General features: G+C 38.7%; 2 protein-coding genes across 5 annotated transcripts in view; one reads left to right on the top strand and one right to left on the bottom strand.

Annotated features, from left to right (window-relative positions):
• Window positions 1-7,178, top strand: part of LOC121888919 (zeta-sarcoglycan-like) — a 44,819-nt gene extending 37,641 nt beyond the window's left edge. The window contains exons 7-11 of one of the 2 annotated variants that reach the window (XR_006093381.1): window positions 2,257-2,380; window positions 3,288-4,194; window positions 4,772-4,961; window positions 5,189-5,321; window positions 6,966-7,178. Coding sequence is in view for 1 of the 2 variants with exons in the window: in XM_042400512.1 (XP_042256446.1) it covers window positions 2,257-2,380; window positions 3,288-3,479 (316 nt within the window). In the remaining variant the exon portion in view is untranslated. Of the gene's footprint in view, window positions 1-2,256; window positions 2,381-3,287; window positions 4,356-4,771; window positions 4,962-5,188; window positions 5,322-6,965 lie in introns of those variants that run through there. The other variant, XM_042400512.1, reaches the window with a different exon arrangement.
• A 314-nt stretch (window positions 7,179-7,492) lies between these two features.
• Window positions 7,493-17,183, bottom strand: LOC121888915 (tetratricopeptide repeat protein 31-like). 3 transcript variants are annotated; one of them, XM_042400508.1, is made up of 18 exons: window positions 17,012-17,183; window positions 16,835-16,857; window positions 15,279-15,342; window positions 14,855-15,129; window positions 14,650-14,730; window positions 14,483-14,551; window positions 14,162-14,344; window positions 13,557-13,724; window positions 13,352-13,418; window positions 13,177-13,267; window positions 12,940-13,081; window positions 12,269-12,373; window positions 12,002-12,101; window positions 11,540-11,801; window positions 10,584-10,658; window positions 10,396-10,498; window positions 9,914-10,029; window positions 7,493-8,180 (listed from the first exon to the last, which is right to left on the bottom strand). In XM_042400508.1, exons 1-18 carry the CDS (start codon window positions 17,034-17,036, stop codon window positions 8,081-8,083), a joined length of 2,049 nt encoding a protein of 682 aa, XP_042256442.1. In that variant the 5' UTR covers window positions 17,037-17,183; the 3' UTR covers window positions 7,493-8,080. The 3 variants fall into 3 exon arrangements, with proteins under 3 accessions (XP_042256442.1, XP_042256441.1, XP_042256440.1); XM_042400507.1 differs by having other exon boundaries at window positions 13,352-13,415; window positions 15,279-15,345; XM_042400506.1 differs by having other exon boundaries at window positions 15,279-15,345.
• Between the last annotated feature and the right edge of the window lie 138 nt (window positions 17,184-17,321).

A 17,321-nucleotide genomic window follows, 5' to 3' on the forward strand; every position in this document is an offset into this window, starting at 1 on the left:
AAAAGTTTACAATAATAAATGATAATTTACTGTGATTCAAATGGATAATTGTCAGTTTTTCCTTTCAGCAGTTCTTTCAATTAACACAACTAACTAAAATCCTAGGAAATTACGTTCTAGGAAATCACATGAAATGTAAAATCCAGCATTACCTTTAATTGGTTTGTGTTCATTTATAAAAAAAAACAACAACATACAGCAGCATTTCTAAACATTCACAAGAACCCTCCCTCACTTTGCCAGTAATATGCCTGTAACACTTGAGGTAAAAAGAAAAAAAAGGATATAAATAACTAATTACACAGGGGAAAATGGGAAAAAATGATTAGAAAATTAAAACATACATCCCAGAAGTGCTACCTAAAGTAAATGATGAGTATTGTACATTCCGGTTGGTCCAAAAACTTTCAGGATAAATATGTAACAAACACAATTTGGCTTCAATGGTAACACACTCTTTTATTTTGGAAATCAGTTAAAGAGCCGACTTCCAGAACAACTGGAGCTCCTAACACTCCCACATCCAATGAAACCAATTTCTATGTAATGTAAATCCTGAGCAGCCACAGCTTTTAGTTTAAATTATATCTCATTAATAGTAATGGTTACTGTTTTACCAGTCAGCAGTAAGCAGCACTAGAACATAAGCTGTCTATACAAAGACATGGAAGTCGTCTGAGTAATAAAACCCAAGAGACATTTTTAATTTAATTCAGTTCATTTATTGCTTTATTTTTGGACCACGTGAAATAAGCACTCTTGAAAATTGAGCACTTTGTCTTCTGACAGAACTGCCCAGTCTGTGTTTGTGTGTGTTGGGAGACGACGGAACTGCTTCGAACGGAGTGAAATATCAGAAACACATCACATATCACTAACTTCTCACTGCACAGCTCAGTGCGGAGTGTTTTTAAATGGGTCTTTTAATGACTCATCTATCCCGGCCATAGATAATCAGTGAATGCTTGAGACATAATTATTGAAACATGCTAAGCTGAGGAGCACTCGAACACCGATTCTTTTGGCCGTCTAATGAATGACTGGCTTTCAGTAGGAGAAACGGTATGTTGTGTTGCTACTGGAGATGGACCGGGGATGTTTTTTTAAAAATAATTATACCATTAAATATACTTATTACAATCAGTTTCTTCTCACTTATTCACAACAAATGATTAAATGCACTCAAACGTAACAACGTGTCCTAATAACACTCATTGTTTGAGCAGCTTTCAGGGAGAAATATGAGCAGCAGATGAGTAAAAAAAAGAAACAAACTGTGAGCAGACATCTATCTTCTCTATTCTCTACAGGTCTAGGGCACAAACAGCCCCGGGTCAAAGGCACATTTCACAGATCCTCTCCAAACTGTATCTACTGAAAGCTGATTTAAAGTCAAAGAGGCTCTTCAAATGCAGATGAAATTCATTTGCCTTTCTTTCCTTTTTTTTCTTCTTCTCCTTATTCCAATAGAGCATAATCCGAAATGTGTGTCACTTTCAGAGGGTAGGGGAGATTTAAGCGATTTCAAGACGGCTTCTTGAAGTCTTCCATTTAAAATTCATTGAAAACAGATTTGGGGAAGATGGGGGAGGGGGGGTGGGGAGGGGTTGGGGCGGGGAGAAAATCAATTTGAAACGGTTATGAGTTATGAAAACAAATTCCACATTGATTGGCTCTTGCACTTATCTTTCCCCGTGTAAACAAATAGTCCATGGGAGGAAAATGCAAATTGCATTTGCCTCAGTGTTGCTGAAGGTCAAAATCAGCTGATACAATTACGGGCTGTTTAGGAGCCATGCTGGATTAGAATAATGAGAGGAGTTACTTAAATATGAACAGCAGCTTTAACTATTCCACAGGTGGAGAAGTCATTAGTCTAACTAGCACCAGAATACATTTATGGAGCAAGAGTCAAAGAGAAATATCAATGAGCTGCTTTTTTTTTTTCAACTGTGAGACTTTTTTTTTTTTAAATGCCTCACTGCCTTGGGTCTGTTATGAAACTAACAATATGGTTGAATTCCATCAACCTCCCCTAAATAAGTAATTACGCAGAGACATTTATAAACTATGAACTGAATAACAATCAATTTAACCTTGAATCCGTCTTCTATCCTTAGTGATGTGCTATTAAGTCACACTGAAAGGCAAAGTTTTAATAATATAAACATCCGGAAAGTATAAACTAAATAAAACGATGAGTTCATGCACGAAATCTCTTAGCTTCTGCTTTTTTTTCTTTTCCCTCTCTGTCAGGCTGGAGTCTCCAACACGGACGCTGACCATGGAGGCTCCCAGAGGGGTAGAAGTGAGCGCATCCAAGGGGCCGCTGAAGGTCAGCGGTCGAAAGGACCTACAACTGGAGTCCACAGAGGGAGAGGTGAGAAGGATTCAAATGTACTCTGAGTTAAAGGCAGGGCTGCAAGCAACCATCAGGTTCATCTTCAATTAATCAGTCATTATTTATTCAATTATTGAGTAATCACTTTGTCTGAAACAAGTGAAGAATGTCCATCATCATCACCAAAACCCCCGAAGATATTCACTTTAAAATGATATAAAACCGATAAAAACAGCTAATCCTCGCCTTTGAGAAGCTTTTTGGCTTTTTTGCTTAATAAGTAACCAATTAAATTAAACAAGTCATTGATTATCAAATTTGCACTAATCAGCACTAGTTAAAAGTTGCTTTTTCATGTCCTTATTCAGTTTTATCCTCCTTGTTAAGTTATTTTTTATCACTTAAAACTTAATTTAAACATAATTTTTAAATATTTGTTCTACTTTTAGTTGTTAATATTTGTTCTATTTTCATGCAGGACATTGTTCCTTTTCTTTTTTAGTCATTTATTTATTGTTTATTTGTATAGCGACAAGTATAAAGCATGACCTCATGCAAAATACCACAGCATAGCCTAAGCTAGTTTGCAATGCCTGTCTCTACTCGGGCTCAACAATAAAATATATATTTAACAGCACAAAACACCCTCTCCCACCCTGATGTTTTTAAAAGATAACATTAACACAGTTGCTCTCACAGTTATGAAAAAAAATGGACAATTTTGTGCTCTAAATAAAAATGTTGAGTAAAAAGTTTCTCCTTCACTGCTTATCCTCACTCACCAGATCAGTGCTGTTTCACTCCGCCTGTCACGTTGTATTTACTGATCGCACCACAGTCATTTATCAGTTCAAGATGGTAATACATCACTTCAGGGCACCTCTGGCGATGTTGTGTAATGACTTCCAGTGTGTCTGATGTTTTTTTTTTTTTTTTTTCCTCCCAGATACTCTTAGATGCCAACACCATTCAGCTGGGGAATCTTCCGCTCGGCGTCTACACAGCGTCTCCAAGCGAGGCCTCCCAGGAACAAGCCCTGTACGAACTGTGCGTCTGCCCCAGTGGCAAGATCTACCTCTCTCCTGCAGAGAGCAGCTCCACCTGCCAGGCCATGAGCAACATCTGTCTCTGGAGCTGACCTGGGACCAGCGTCGGTGGTCCGGGACACCTTCAGCATCTGCTCTGGAGCTACCGGGTTCGAGACGAGGACTCCCCCGTTGGTACATTTGACGGAGAGTGGAACGCTGAGATGGAGCTCAAACTCAACACTTGAGCTCAGATTAGCACAGAAGCATCCGAGTCCTCTTCCTGCAGTGGTCTCATGGAGATCAGGACTCTTGTAGCACTGACAGTGATGGAGGAACGGCAGCCAGAGCAGCCCTCTGAAATCAGGAATATCTCCTACAAACAGGAACATTTCCACTACCTTATATCTTTTTATTTTTCTACTCTAGGTTTATTGTAGACATGCAGTGACTGCCTTCAGGATTGGGAAAGAGCGGATGGGAAAAGATGAAAACACAGGTGCCTTCAGCTGTGAAAGAAGTCATATTGTGACTAATACTGAACTTCTGTGTGCCATCAGAGTGAAATAGTCAGTGGTGTTTGAAGTTGTAATGGTAGAAAGTGATGTAAGCACAATTGTCATGTTTCTCCTCTCCCAAAAAAGTCCAGATTTTAAACATTTTTTGAGTAATCTCAATCGATATTTTAGCTTTTTTTTCCACTGTTAGCAGCTGTTTAATTTGAAATTAAACATGTTTTTATGTGGGACACGTTGTACGAGTCAAACACTGTAAACGTGCGGTTTCAAATGTTCAGGTTAAAGGTTGACAAGACTTCTCCACTTTAAGGTAAATATTCTACCTTTTCTTGATGATGTTGATAGTGCATGAGGAAAATCAGTTGAGAAAACTACCTCACCACAAGGTCCATTTAGTAGCTGTGCTGGAGCTTTCGATTATATCAAAAGATCCTCATCAGGAGACAGTTTGCTGAGTTGTCATTGTAAATGTTCAAATTTCCTGTTTTTTGTTCATTTGTTTTGTTTGTTTGTTTGTTTTTAGCACTTGAAGGACTTCTTGTCCACGTTTGCTTAACCATAATCTCACTGCAAGGTCCATTTAGTAGCTCCTCTGCAGCTTTTGATCAAACCACATGATCTTCTACATGAGCAGAAAGTCTTTTAAAAAGCTGTCTACATTTCTGACAACTGCAAAAACTCAGTCTCCTGAAGATCATGTGATATGATCAAAAGCTGTAGAACAACTACTAAATGGACCTTTTGTTGATAGTTTCTTCTCAACTGCTGTTGAACACATTATAAAATATTACAAAAAATATTTCAGTAAATTCCTTATCTTGTATCTATTTAGGTTTTCATACATGTTTATAGCGCTTGTAACTCTTGTACATAAACCCTCCAATCAGAGTGTGAGCTGTACTTCTCTTCGAGGCAGCGATCCACCGTGGAGTTGGACACGAGAGGCTGGCTGACCTTGGCGCGGCGACTGAGAGCAAAAAGCAGGCAGCCATGTGTCAGCAGACCTGCTGGAGTGCAAAGTCTCGCTCTCCACTCCGCTTCCTCATCCTCCATCATCATCAGACGGGGGCCGCTTTGGTAAGAGCCATGATGGCATTCTAACAAGAGCTTAGCTGCCCTGTCCGCTACCTGCTCACTGTGGCATTGCTTTTTTGCTGCACCGTAGAGCAGACTTGTATATTGAATCATGATGCTTTAACAGATCACAAAATGTATGTACGTCTAAATATATTTGTGTCAAAGCTCTTAAAGATCTTAGCCGTTTTATCTGCAAGTGTGTGTCATTATCCCCTCTTTTCCTGCAGCGCTGATGTGCATCTCATACAGGACAGATGCTTCAGCGTTTCACCTGGTGGGGGTTGGAACATGATGAAGGCTTTCCATGGCCACGGGCAATCGGAAAAGAACTGGCCCGAGGAGACTATTATAGACACAGGAGTAAGATATACAGATATTATCGCAGCCTGCTGGTGCACAGTCACGGCTGGGCGCGCATCACACATTTTCTGGTTCTAATTAAGCCCAAAGTTGCCTTTAAAAAGAACTTGATGTTGTATTTTAATCTCATTTTCCAAGAAACATGTGGAATGGTTCCGCAGCAGCAGCAGGTGTTATGATAAGGAGTTATGAATATGCGACACAGACCAAGTTTTAGCTGTACACTTGAAATCATTTTAGCAATACCACGTTCACTACGACAGAGCGGATACTTAGAGGGACTTAACTGGTGCTCGAGCCTGTGACCCTGCTACTAGTCTCTCAGCAACTTGTTTTCCTCGATAAGTCACGTAATTAACTCTGAGACAAAAGGTTTGTTCTGCACATTTGCATGACTTGTGGGCTTTTCAGAAAGTAGCGTCAAATCCCTGAACTAATAATCCAGTCCCCTCAATCCGTAGTAATACACAATCTCCATTTTTAGTGAGTAAATGACAGGTGAAAGGTGTCGTAGACTAACAAATCCAATCATCAGAGCACATGAGGGAGTTGAAAGTCTTTGCTGCTGGCTAAAGACCTTCATTTTTTTGCATTTCTGATAGCGCTGAATCATTTATTTGGTTCCAACAGACAGCAGATGCTTAAGGCCTCAGAGATTGTGGCTGTTTTTTTATGCCTTTATATGCATATCAATTCAAAAAGTGAATGTGAATAATAGTTAATTGAGATCCTGGAAAAGGTTGTGCCAAAGCTTGAAGGTGTTCAGTTTGTTTTTAGAAATTCAAGGCAGAGGCACAACGTAGTCAGACTACCTGCGGACGAGTGAGTGACATCAGGTTTCATTCATTAAAGGTGATAACTATCTTAAGATTCAGACTATGAGAGCATTTTCAACTAGTGGACAACGCACCTGATTTATGAGATAAACAGTTGGTCTGTGCATGCATGTAACCATTTAAGTATAGTGAATTAAAATGACTCATTTGTGTCACGGTTAATATATTTTTTAAAGAAATCTTAGTTTTGGGTGAATCCACTGTGACCTTGAGGTATCATTTTGACATAAGCACCAAAGTCACATCCTCAGTGGCATTTTAGGATTAAAATAGAACATTTATGAAGGTTTGTTTGGCATCATCAGAAATGGAAAGCACTACTATCTGCAGATGTGGAATGTATAGGTTTATATACAGCTGTTGAAGACATCACAGTGTCCAAGGTGATAAGATGAGTTGGTCAGGTGTAGTTTGGTCAGTTTTGTCTCTTTTTTTGATACCATTCTCCACAGATTGCCTCATGGTTGATGTTACAACAAATTTTAAGGTAATTCTCTAACATGTTTAAGGCAGAAATGTCTTGAATGCACCTGATCTAGCTTTCTAAAGGAATAAATGTTACAAATGCTTCATGTAAAACACTAAAATCTTATAAATTTTAAGCACGTTGATCACCTTACTGCTGCTAAAAAAAAAGTGAAGTTTGTGTAATTTAAATTTCCCCGCAGCTTTAATTATGTAGTAAGTAAACACACCTGTAGTGTTAGAGTATTTATTACTGTTCGCTACTGGTGTCACATTAAGCTGAAGAAACCCTGCACAGTAAATTACTGATATTCATGGTCTATTTTGTGTGATTTTGTTCCAGGTGCTGCAGAAGACGTGACCGTGTGCAGCTCAGGACTTCAGCTTCATGTTGTATATTATGGTTTGTTTATAAATCCACACAATCTATAAGTAACTTGTACTGTAAGAACAGTTTCCATCATCCACTGTTGTACAATATTTAGCTTGTGCTGCCATCTATTGGCAGATATACTTCAATGTTACATTTGGAAAATACAAAGTTGGATTCCCCTGCCCCCACTGTATGTCAGTTGGTTATGATTTCTTGGAAATGTATTGACCACTTTGGTATTAATTAACCTCAAGGTGCATTATTACCTGATCTAACACTGACTTGAAGTGTCAAAATATAGTTTTAACATGTTTTAACTGAATTTATAAGGTGCTTGCATGGAACATATTACTACACGGTGAACCTGGTATTCCTACATGGGAGCTGGTTGGTTAATTATCATCTGATGTTCCTCTCTTGTGTGCAGTGTACTTGAACGCAACACCCTGGACACCCAGGGTGGTTTAATGCAGTTGTGCATACATTGAGACAGCCACTCAGAATATGAAAGAGTCTTTAATTCTTGATTTCAGAACATAAACTCCATTATAAACGAGGCCATCTCCATATAATAACAGGATATATCACCTCAGTATTAATGTTTGATAGTACTGTATTATATTGTTTGAGACAAAACAGCTGAATGAGCCATTAGACAGTAATTAAGTACGTAACAATAATGTGAATTTTATAAAAGGATATAAGGACTCTTGCACCCAAGTGTGCATATCAACTGTAAACAAAAAAATGTTTGCATATTGGCATACACATAATTGTTAAAACAACAACCTGTAATATTGGCCATCAATAATACTTGAAAAATAATCACGAAATATTTAAACCACATTTGTTTGCTTTTGGTCAGAAACAGATAAAAGACTTCTTTAAATCACTTTTCAGTGACTAATACTTACATTCCTGCTTAAAATTCGCTGCCAAATAAGCATTGGTTTCTGTGGTCCATTTAAAAAACAACAACAAAAAAAAAACTGATATTACTTCAAGAGGATGCAAAGCCATTTAAGTGATCTGCTTTTATTAATAAGGACAGTCAGACCAGCAGCTTAAAGGCATCTGGTTTCCTTTCAGTACTTCTGGGGGCCTCTGTGGTCGGGGGCGTGTCTGTAAGGGCGAATAGGTCTCCGGCTTCCACCTGCATTCCTCCCGTCATCGTACTCTTTCTGCCTGTAATCACAGAATTAGACAGTGTTCAATGTAAGATGCCAATATTTTATATTAATATGGAAAAACAGCGTAACTACAAACTACTTTAAAGAGTTAGTTGTTAATCTTTAAAAGAACAGGTTCACAATTTTTCGACAGTCAGGATCTCTTCCTGATGTCCTTTCAATGTAAGTGATCAGGAACAAAATGCATTTAAAGGTTTATCTGCACAAAGAGGAAGTGTTGGAAGATATCCACTTTATTTGACTAATCTGGATGACTGAGGCTTCATATTAGCATCAGATAAACTTTTAAATGCATTTTTGCAGAAAATAAGGACTGTGGATTTTGTCCCTCATCACTTACAATGAGGACACATTATAAAGGGATCTTCTAAAAGGTCAGTATGAACAGGAGGAATGATTACATCAAGGAAAACCAACGTTCATGTGGGTGACTGACTGTTGTTTTAAGATGGACTTGAAAATGTTGAACTTATCACTTATAAAAGGATAAAGCTGACGATTTTCTATATTTTTCTTGTCGTCGACAAATCTCATGTGCAGAACCAAACCAACAATGAACTCATCCTACTTATATGTATTGTGTGTCTGTGTGTGTGTGTCCAAAGCCTGATATCTTATTCCTCTGTTGTTGTCCAAAAACTATTAAAAACACATCAGTGAGCCACACTGTTGCACTGGGTGACATGTTCATTCGCCCTGAAGGCCATGGCTACCGTAGCTTGTTCAGAAATGGCTCCAAAGATGATTAATGATAAGATAGTAACCGTCAGGAGAGAGGTTACTTGTACAGCAGACGTCATTGAACATGTGCGGGAATGCAATTCTGTTTACACAGCTTCACCAGCTACATATCACAACCTCTTGACTTTGTGCTGAAGCTCTAAGAAATTTACAGTGTAGTACAAAGTCAAGAGGTTGTGATGTGTAGCTAGTGAAGCTTTGTAAACAGAACCACATTCCCACTCACGGTCAATGACATCTGCTGTACAAGTAACCTCTCTCCTGACAGTTACTATCTTATCATTATTAGTCTTTGGAGCCATCTGTGAACAAACTACGGTAGCCATGGCCTTCAGAGCAATGAACATGTCACCCAGTGCAACAGTGTGTCTCAACAACGGAGGTCTACAGCACAGAGGAATAAGATATATCAGACTTTAGATACGCACACAATACTTGAAGTAGCATGGGTTACACTTACTACTTTGATTATCTGATGCAAACTAACCCATGATGATTTAAAGGAATGCTTCAACATCTTGGGAAATGTGCTAATTTGCTTTCTTATTGAGAGTTAGATGAGAAGATTTCCAGTTTTGTGTGTGTGTGGTGAGTTGGAGTCAGGAGGCAACTGTTGGTCTGGCTCTGTCTAACGCTCAGAAATACACCAACAACTCTAAAACTCCCAAATTAATTAACCAGAATCTCTGTGTTGATTTTCAAGACATTCTGCGCCGCAACCATTTCTAAACAAACAGCAGGGTGCAGTGACTTCCTGAGTCTTGTCATCACAGTGAGGTTTCCAGACAACCAGTGGAGACGCTGCACAGACGTGCTGAGTCGACGGCCCAGCACTAGCTGCTCCAGTCTTTCTGTTAAGGTAAGCTAATCGCCTACTGCTCCATACTTATTACACACGTTACCTAATTTGATAAGAAAGCGTCTAAGCATATTTCCCAAAATGTTAAACAGTTCCTTTAAAATAAAGGTTGGGTACAAATCACTCACCGCAAATTCTCATCTTGCAGGTCTTCAGCTTTGAGGGCAGATTTTGAAATGCCCATGCCTTGAGGAATCCTATCTGGGTATCTCACAGCTATCTTGGTGCCCATCAGCTCAAAGCCCTGAAGAAATGAACAAAGATCACAGACAGTGTTACCAACTATTTTCAGTGGAAAGTAGCTAAAGCCTGCTCGAAAAGTCGCTAGATGTCAGAACATAACTACAATATATAAGATTTAAAGAAAATGAAGTCAGCTCTGACTCTAACTAGCTTTATCATTAATTATTATCTCATCTAAAGATTTAGATTAAACTTAAAGCAGGCTGTTGTAAAGACTGTGGGAAGCAAATTTATAAAGATCCGGTTTTTAAGAGTGAACAACCACACAGGACGTCCTATCAGATGATAACGAGCAGTTTACAAGAAGTGCAACTGAAGTGAGCAAAAGCAGTCTGTTGGTCACATTGTAAACATTAAGTCCACTTACATTAAAACGTCTGATTGCTTCATCACAACACTCTTGTTTTGTAAAGTTTACGAAGGCACATCGTTTGGAGGTCAGAAGCTTCGTACTATAGACGGCTCCAACCCTGCGGAGAAGGACGATTTCATCACACGAGTTGATTTTAAATAATTTGTTGTTGTCCATTTCTCACTGAACTACTGTTGTCTTACTTGTTAAACACGTTGGTTATCAACGACTCAGTCACGGGGTAAAACAAGTTTCCCACCCAAACTGGAAACAGTTCTCTGTTGAAAGAAAAACATCAGGGATATTTGAAGATTTCTCTTGAATAAAAAAGTGTTGATGTGCAACAAAATCTATGTTGAGATTCTGATGTAATTTTGAGAGGAAACCATCTTGAACATCAGCACGCCATCATTCATAAGCCAGTTTGAACTGCATCAAAGCATCTAATGATTTTCTGCTCTCTTTGAATTTACTGTTTAATTAAAAAGGTGCAGCAATACCAATTTTCCAGAAAGGAAACCAATAACCATAAGTAAACTGTAAGTGGAGCACTTCATTAAGCTTGTCCAATATGAGAACTGATTGAGTATCATCCAATTAACCAAAAGCATTATTAAGTGCCACATCAGTGTCACAGAGAGCTGGATCTGCACTGATTTCTACATAACAGACTATTGATGCATCACAAAGTCATCACGTTCATTGAAAAAGCAAATAACTGTCACTTAAATGGTAAATAACCCGTGACTAGCTTCGCCAAATTACACTGATTTCACTGTGCACGGATAATCGAGCTAGCCACAGAGACTGGTGATTTTTGAGGGTATGGTTAGCAGGAGTGGAGTGTGTGCACGGAGCAGATCTAAGCAGCTTTTTCATGAACATATGACCAAATGTAACCTCAGAATAATTTATAGTTATTTTAAAATAATTTAAGGCTTTGAAATGTTTGTCTTTTCAACAAACAACATTTTTGTCACCATCAAAACACAACTCCAAAGGATCACACTCTTCAGCTATTAGTATGAAGTGTACGTTAGCATGTACATATAGCAGTTTGTTAGAATTGCCAAAATGTTGTGTAAAGCATTTTTTAAAGTTATTTTTAAATAAACTATTGACCTTTCAAACGGGGTCATGTAACCGGATCTATACTCACGGTGGTGGTCGTTTGTCTTCACTGTTGGTCTTCGTGGCCTGATTGGTAACTGGCTTTGGCTCACTTGGGACATTCGACATATTTTGGACTGGGCCTAAAGGTTTATTCTTCAGTGGTGTTTTTGGTGCCTCCTGGGACTGAGGACGAGGAGGAGGATGATGATGATGAGCAGGAGCGGGGTTTGTGTTGGCTGAAAGGACTGGAGAGGTTCCGGTGACATTCGCTAGTTGGACCAGTGGATGAGTGCCATTTTGAACGGCTCCTAAACACAAAGACAGTTTAAATTAGACGATTAAAACAGACAAACACAACCTGTAAGTAACCAATGACATTTAGGCTTATCACTGACAGTGTGATGTCTCAATTGAAGCTATGACATGAGTTTAGGAAACGTACTCTACACAGACAGGCTTCAGCAGCATTTGAATATAATCTGATAGTAAAATCAGATGAGATACTCACCTGGTTGTTGGTTTAATTTGGACAGCACCTCCAGCGCTTTATTTACTGTTCCGTGAATAATTAAAGCATTTGAGCTCTGCTCCCGACTGAAACCATACTCCTGAAACAAAACATGAGACTTCTGGTTCAAGAAAGACCTTCAATGAATGATCACCATCAGCTCGCCATGTTGGTGTTTGATTTTCATACATCACTTTTTCTTATGTGATGTGTTTTAATAAAAGTAACTACTGGGATTACACACAATGACATGTTATTGATACACACCATTAGTTGTATTATCTGTACTCTCATCAGTTCCTGGGCAGCTTCTGTGTAGGCACTGTCCAGCTTGAGAACCTCCCTGAAGGCCTGACAAGCCTCTTCATACCTCTGCAGGAAGAGAGAGAGAGAGAAAAAAAGATAAGCTTTCCCGACACGCAAATTCAGGGCTAAATCAAAGTTCAGGTTCACTGGCTGCCATCCTGCTGGACTAATCAGCCCTGTTTATAAATGTTTACGGCAACAGCTAGTCAAAACAAGTCTGAGTAAATAACAGGAGCGCGGGCAACTCAATGACACTTGGAATTCATTCAGTGCTGTTGCAACAAGGCCAAAGTGACGTGACAAAGTCATTCCAACCTGAACTGCTGAGGGGGAAAAAAAACAATATAAACACTAATGAAAAAGTCTTTGACTCAGGAAAGTTAGACTTTTTTTTAATGTAAAACTGGTGAACGGCAGGTCATATTTAAGGGCGTCACAGCACACAAAATTCACACTTTGATACACACTGTTATTTATGGGTCGTAGTTCAAAGTACAGGAGAAAGGTCAACACATAACAGAAGCTCATGGGCATAATTTTTACTACAAAAAAGAACTTGCATATGATCATTGAGTAAATGAAAACAAAAAAGGCACATACGGGTGGTGCATTTTTCATGGGAGATCATTTACCTTTAGACCAGCCAGCGCTCTGCCCTTCCTATACAGGCCTTTAACCCAGCCTGGAACCATGCTGAGAGACAGCTCTGCATCAGTCAGAGCCTTCTCATATTCTTGCATCTTTTCAAAACAGAAGGAACGATTGCCAAACAACCTGCGACAGAAAAGACAGTTAAAAAGTGTTGCATAAAAATCAAGCAGATGGTGTAAACACAATCAGAAAATTTGCTTAGAAGTAAAAGGACTTACTTAAACTCTGTAGGGTTGTACCTAATTGCATCCGTGAAATACATCACAGCCATATTATAATCTCCTGCACTTGCAAACTGATTTCCAATAACTGCAGGAAAAAAAGGAGGAACTTTAGTGAAAATGATCAAGCCAACTGACAGAAATAATGTTCATGAGATGGAAAACAACTAACCTCCGAGCTCTGTACTCATTTTTACATTATCTTCAAACGTAGGGGTGCTAGGTGTGGCAGAGTCCTGCTGAGAAAATAAAGAGAAAAATTAGATGAACAACCTTATGTTAAAAGCACAAATAACTGTTACTGTATTATGGTCAAACTTGGTTATTAAAACAGTAATCAATATCCACTTTTTTAGTAGGAAAATGCAAGGCCTCACCTTCTTGTCAACATCCTGGTCTTTATTTGGTTTTTCAGGAACTTTTTTAGTTTCTTCTTTAACTTGGATCTTCTTTTTCTCCCTCCTCTCAGGCCGGGACTTCTGTTCCAATTTACGTCTGGCTATAAGAGCAGCTTTACTCACAAAAGTACTTGTCAAATCCAGTTCCTTAAAAAAAAAAAAAAAAAGATAATTTAGGAGAGACAATTAGATGAGACGCACTTAGTCGCCTAACCTTTGTAAGTAACAATGTCAAAAGTGATTAGATTCAATATGTCAGCCAAGTTCAATAAAAAATAGTAAAATCTAATTTGGGGTTTTTATTATTTTATGCACATCCTTTAGAAGAATATTCACAAAATAAGCTTGGACAAAGATTTGAATGAAGTTTTGCTTTATTTTTGTAATATCATGCTATGATTATGGAAATTATGGTTTGATTTAAAATCTTTTCCATTTTAAATAGACAAGTGCATCACGACGATACCATTATCCAACTCATTACTGGGTCAAATGACAGATCAATGCAGTTATTTTTAACATAAACCTTTTGCTTAATGTTTAACTGATGGGAGCAGAAACTTAATAATATAAGCAGTTGTTACCTCAGAGTCTCCTGAGTCCTCCTTGTCGCTATCTTTCTCACTGGATTCGTCTTCACTACTATCACTGCTCTCTGTATCTTTAGCTGAAGCCGACTCTTGAACACTGGTATTGATGCCGTCTTTAGATTTAGCATTAACTGGTTTACTCTCGTCTGCTTTAGATTGTTGTGGATCATCTGTTCCCTGTAAAAAAAAAAAAACACAACAAAACAGAAAAACAAATATGTCAAAACACGAGTATGAAGCTTGATGAATTTTAGTTGTAGACTCACTTGCCAAACTTTCAAAAAAAAAAAAATGTTGTACACAAATGATCATTACCTCTACATTTTTCACAGGATTCTGTTTTTCCTTCTCCAATCTCTCGAGACGTCTTCTTTCCTTCTGTTTCTGTTGCACAACGATACACACAATGAAATTTAACTTCACCCAGTCACCGTGAAGCCCACTTCTGGACACATCTCTCAGGAATACAAGAGATTTTTTACCTGTTTCTTAAGCCGCTTCTTCTCAGTCTTTTCTTTGCTTTTTTTCGCCTCTTGTAATAATCTGGCTTTTCTTTCAGTATCCTAAAAAAAAAAAGGACATTAGTCGCAAAACTAACATTACAAGGATTTCAATCATTTAAACTGTGCAGAATCACTAATGAAGTCACTTGACTCGACATGATAGGAGTAAAAGAGGTGAACTTACACTCTCTTTTGCCTGAACTTTTACAAGGTGGGAGGGCGGGTGATGATGACGCTCATAGGTTGGAGTGTAGAAATGCAGTGGAGGCTGAAAAGCAGAGCCGAGTCTTGTATGGTTCCCACCTAATCCTCTATCGTTCTTGTCAGTGAGCACCGGGTATCGGAAATTGTTTTGGCGACGATGATGATGATGACGTACCCAATTCTCAAGTTCATAATCGTCATCATCATCATCATCATCACCTGTAACATCTAGATCATCTTCATCATATTCCATACCTGTCGGGAAAAAGAAAGTTTAGTTTTGACGCAACACATTTCATGAACTGAATTCCTGCATAAATGTCTAAAGTTTTACATTTAACTTGAATGCAACTGCTCAAGTAAAAACACTGAAAACAGACGTGCGTAGTGTGATATTTTCTTACCAAGAAGGCCAAATCTTACTATCCTTTGCATACGAGGACGTCTCTCAAACATATCCACAACCCTCTGCTAGAGAGGAGAGAGAGATAAATGGATGTCAAGTCCACATAGCTGTGTACAACCCTCAGATTAGCTCAGCAGCTTCAGCCTTGAAACTTGTACTCTCCTTATTTAGGCCCCACTATACTCTCAACAAAAAAAAAAAAAGGTTGGCGTATTCCCAACAGCTGTCTAAAGCTGTGTGTCAGTTCCAGTACTGACCGCAACTTCGAGTTGCAGCCAGTTTATTGAAGCACTGCATTTGAGTTTCACTTTCCTTTACCCAAGAAGACAGTCTGACTCATAAAGTCAACAACAGGAGTCAAGTTTCTTTCCTTGCACTGGCACAACAGTAAACACACATGAAGTCAACAACTGTGGAGGTTGCACCTAATTTGGGGAAATTTTCCATATTTAAGAAGAACAACAAAGAGAAGTAGCTTGCAGTAGAGGAGTCATTAACTATGCCAGCAACTGTAATGTGGAAAAACAAAGCTACAAGATGACAGGAAGTGAACCAACTGATCATGTAAACAAAGTCGTGCTTTTTTTTTTGTATTACAGCACAAGGAAATAAGTTACAGCGGTATCGAGTTTATTTTCCAGGTTACACGATTTGAACTTTACAGAGATGTGTAATGACGTGCAAGATTTTATGGTCTTGAGTTTCGATTTTACTTGGCACTGTTGACTAATGTTTTAATAAGCAAGTTCCTGCAGTATGTCGCTTGTATCTGGCGATCTTCCAGGAGTGATTGGAGACAAACACGCAAGCCACAAGCAAACTGTACAGATAACAAAGGTTTGCAGCTGCAAAAAAGGTCGCAATATCCCAAGTAAAGATGGCAACAGCCAATGTAAACAATGCAGGACTCAACCTAGAAAACTGGGCTTTGGAAATGTTAAACGCTGGATGTAAACAAAACTATTTGCCTGTATTGAAAATTCAATATAGGCTACCTATATGTATTAACTTTATTCCTGATAGTGGAGGGTGTGTTTCAAATCTTTACATGCGGTTATCAGAAATGTCCAATGATGGAACTTTTCTCATTTCACAAAAAATACCAACAGTATCTTGAACACAGGGAGCAACTGACTTTTTATCATCGCGCTACGTCCAATATATACATCAGTACTTTCAAACTCATGCGAGTGTCAGTCATTTTGTGGCGTTATGAAGGTAACTGGCCTCTTGCGTGGTAAAAATGTAAAGTGAATCAGTGTTTTATAGGAAAAGTAGCAACGCCAACAAAGAACATACGCAGGAAGTGACTACGTGCCCCGTTTAAAGTGTCTTCAAACGGGCATTACTCAGCAAACACAGTGATCAAAGTTTAATCTTATGAATCCTTTACAAACTTACAAGTTTGTAAGGCTGCTGCTACTTTGAGGGCATATCATATCATGTCAGCTAAATTTACATTAACGCCAAGAGCAAACGTGGGCGCTTCCCACGTCTCAATTTTTCCGCGCACACACACACACGAAAGAGGATAATTTTAAAAGGTATACTTACAACCATTTGGATATCTGTATACTCTGAAAAAAGAAGAAAACAAACAAACGTCAAATAAAACTTGACGGGACGATTTTTAGCAATATTTCCAACTACAAAGTTACGAGCGACGCTAGCTTGTTTGCTAAACTCGCCACGAACTTCTTATAAGAGGCAAAAAAAGAGGCACTTTCTTACCTGTGTCGTCTCTAAATAACTCCATGTTTAGTAATACGTGCCTCTCCACCGCTTCATACACTCTTAAATTCGAGTTAATTACAAACTAAACGCTAAAGTTACCATCTTCTAAGTGCTGTTGCGTGCGTGTTGCCTGCGCGCTCTCAATAAATCGCGCTACCTCGCGTGAACCCGGACGTAACTTGGGATTTATTGCACGCATGCGCGCTCCTGTGCCAAAGCTCTCTTACTGCCCCCTACTGGACACATACTACTACTACTATTACCACCAGTAATAATAATAATGATAACAACAACAACAACGATAATA

Source organism: Thunnus maccoyii, chromosome 22, assembly GCF_910596095.1.
Source record: "Thunnus maccoyii chromosome 22, fThuMac1.1, whole genome shotgun sequence".
NCBI classification, from domain to species: Eukaryota; Metazoa; Chordata; class Actinopteri; order Scombriformes; family Scombridae; genus Thunnus; species Thunnus maccoyii.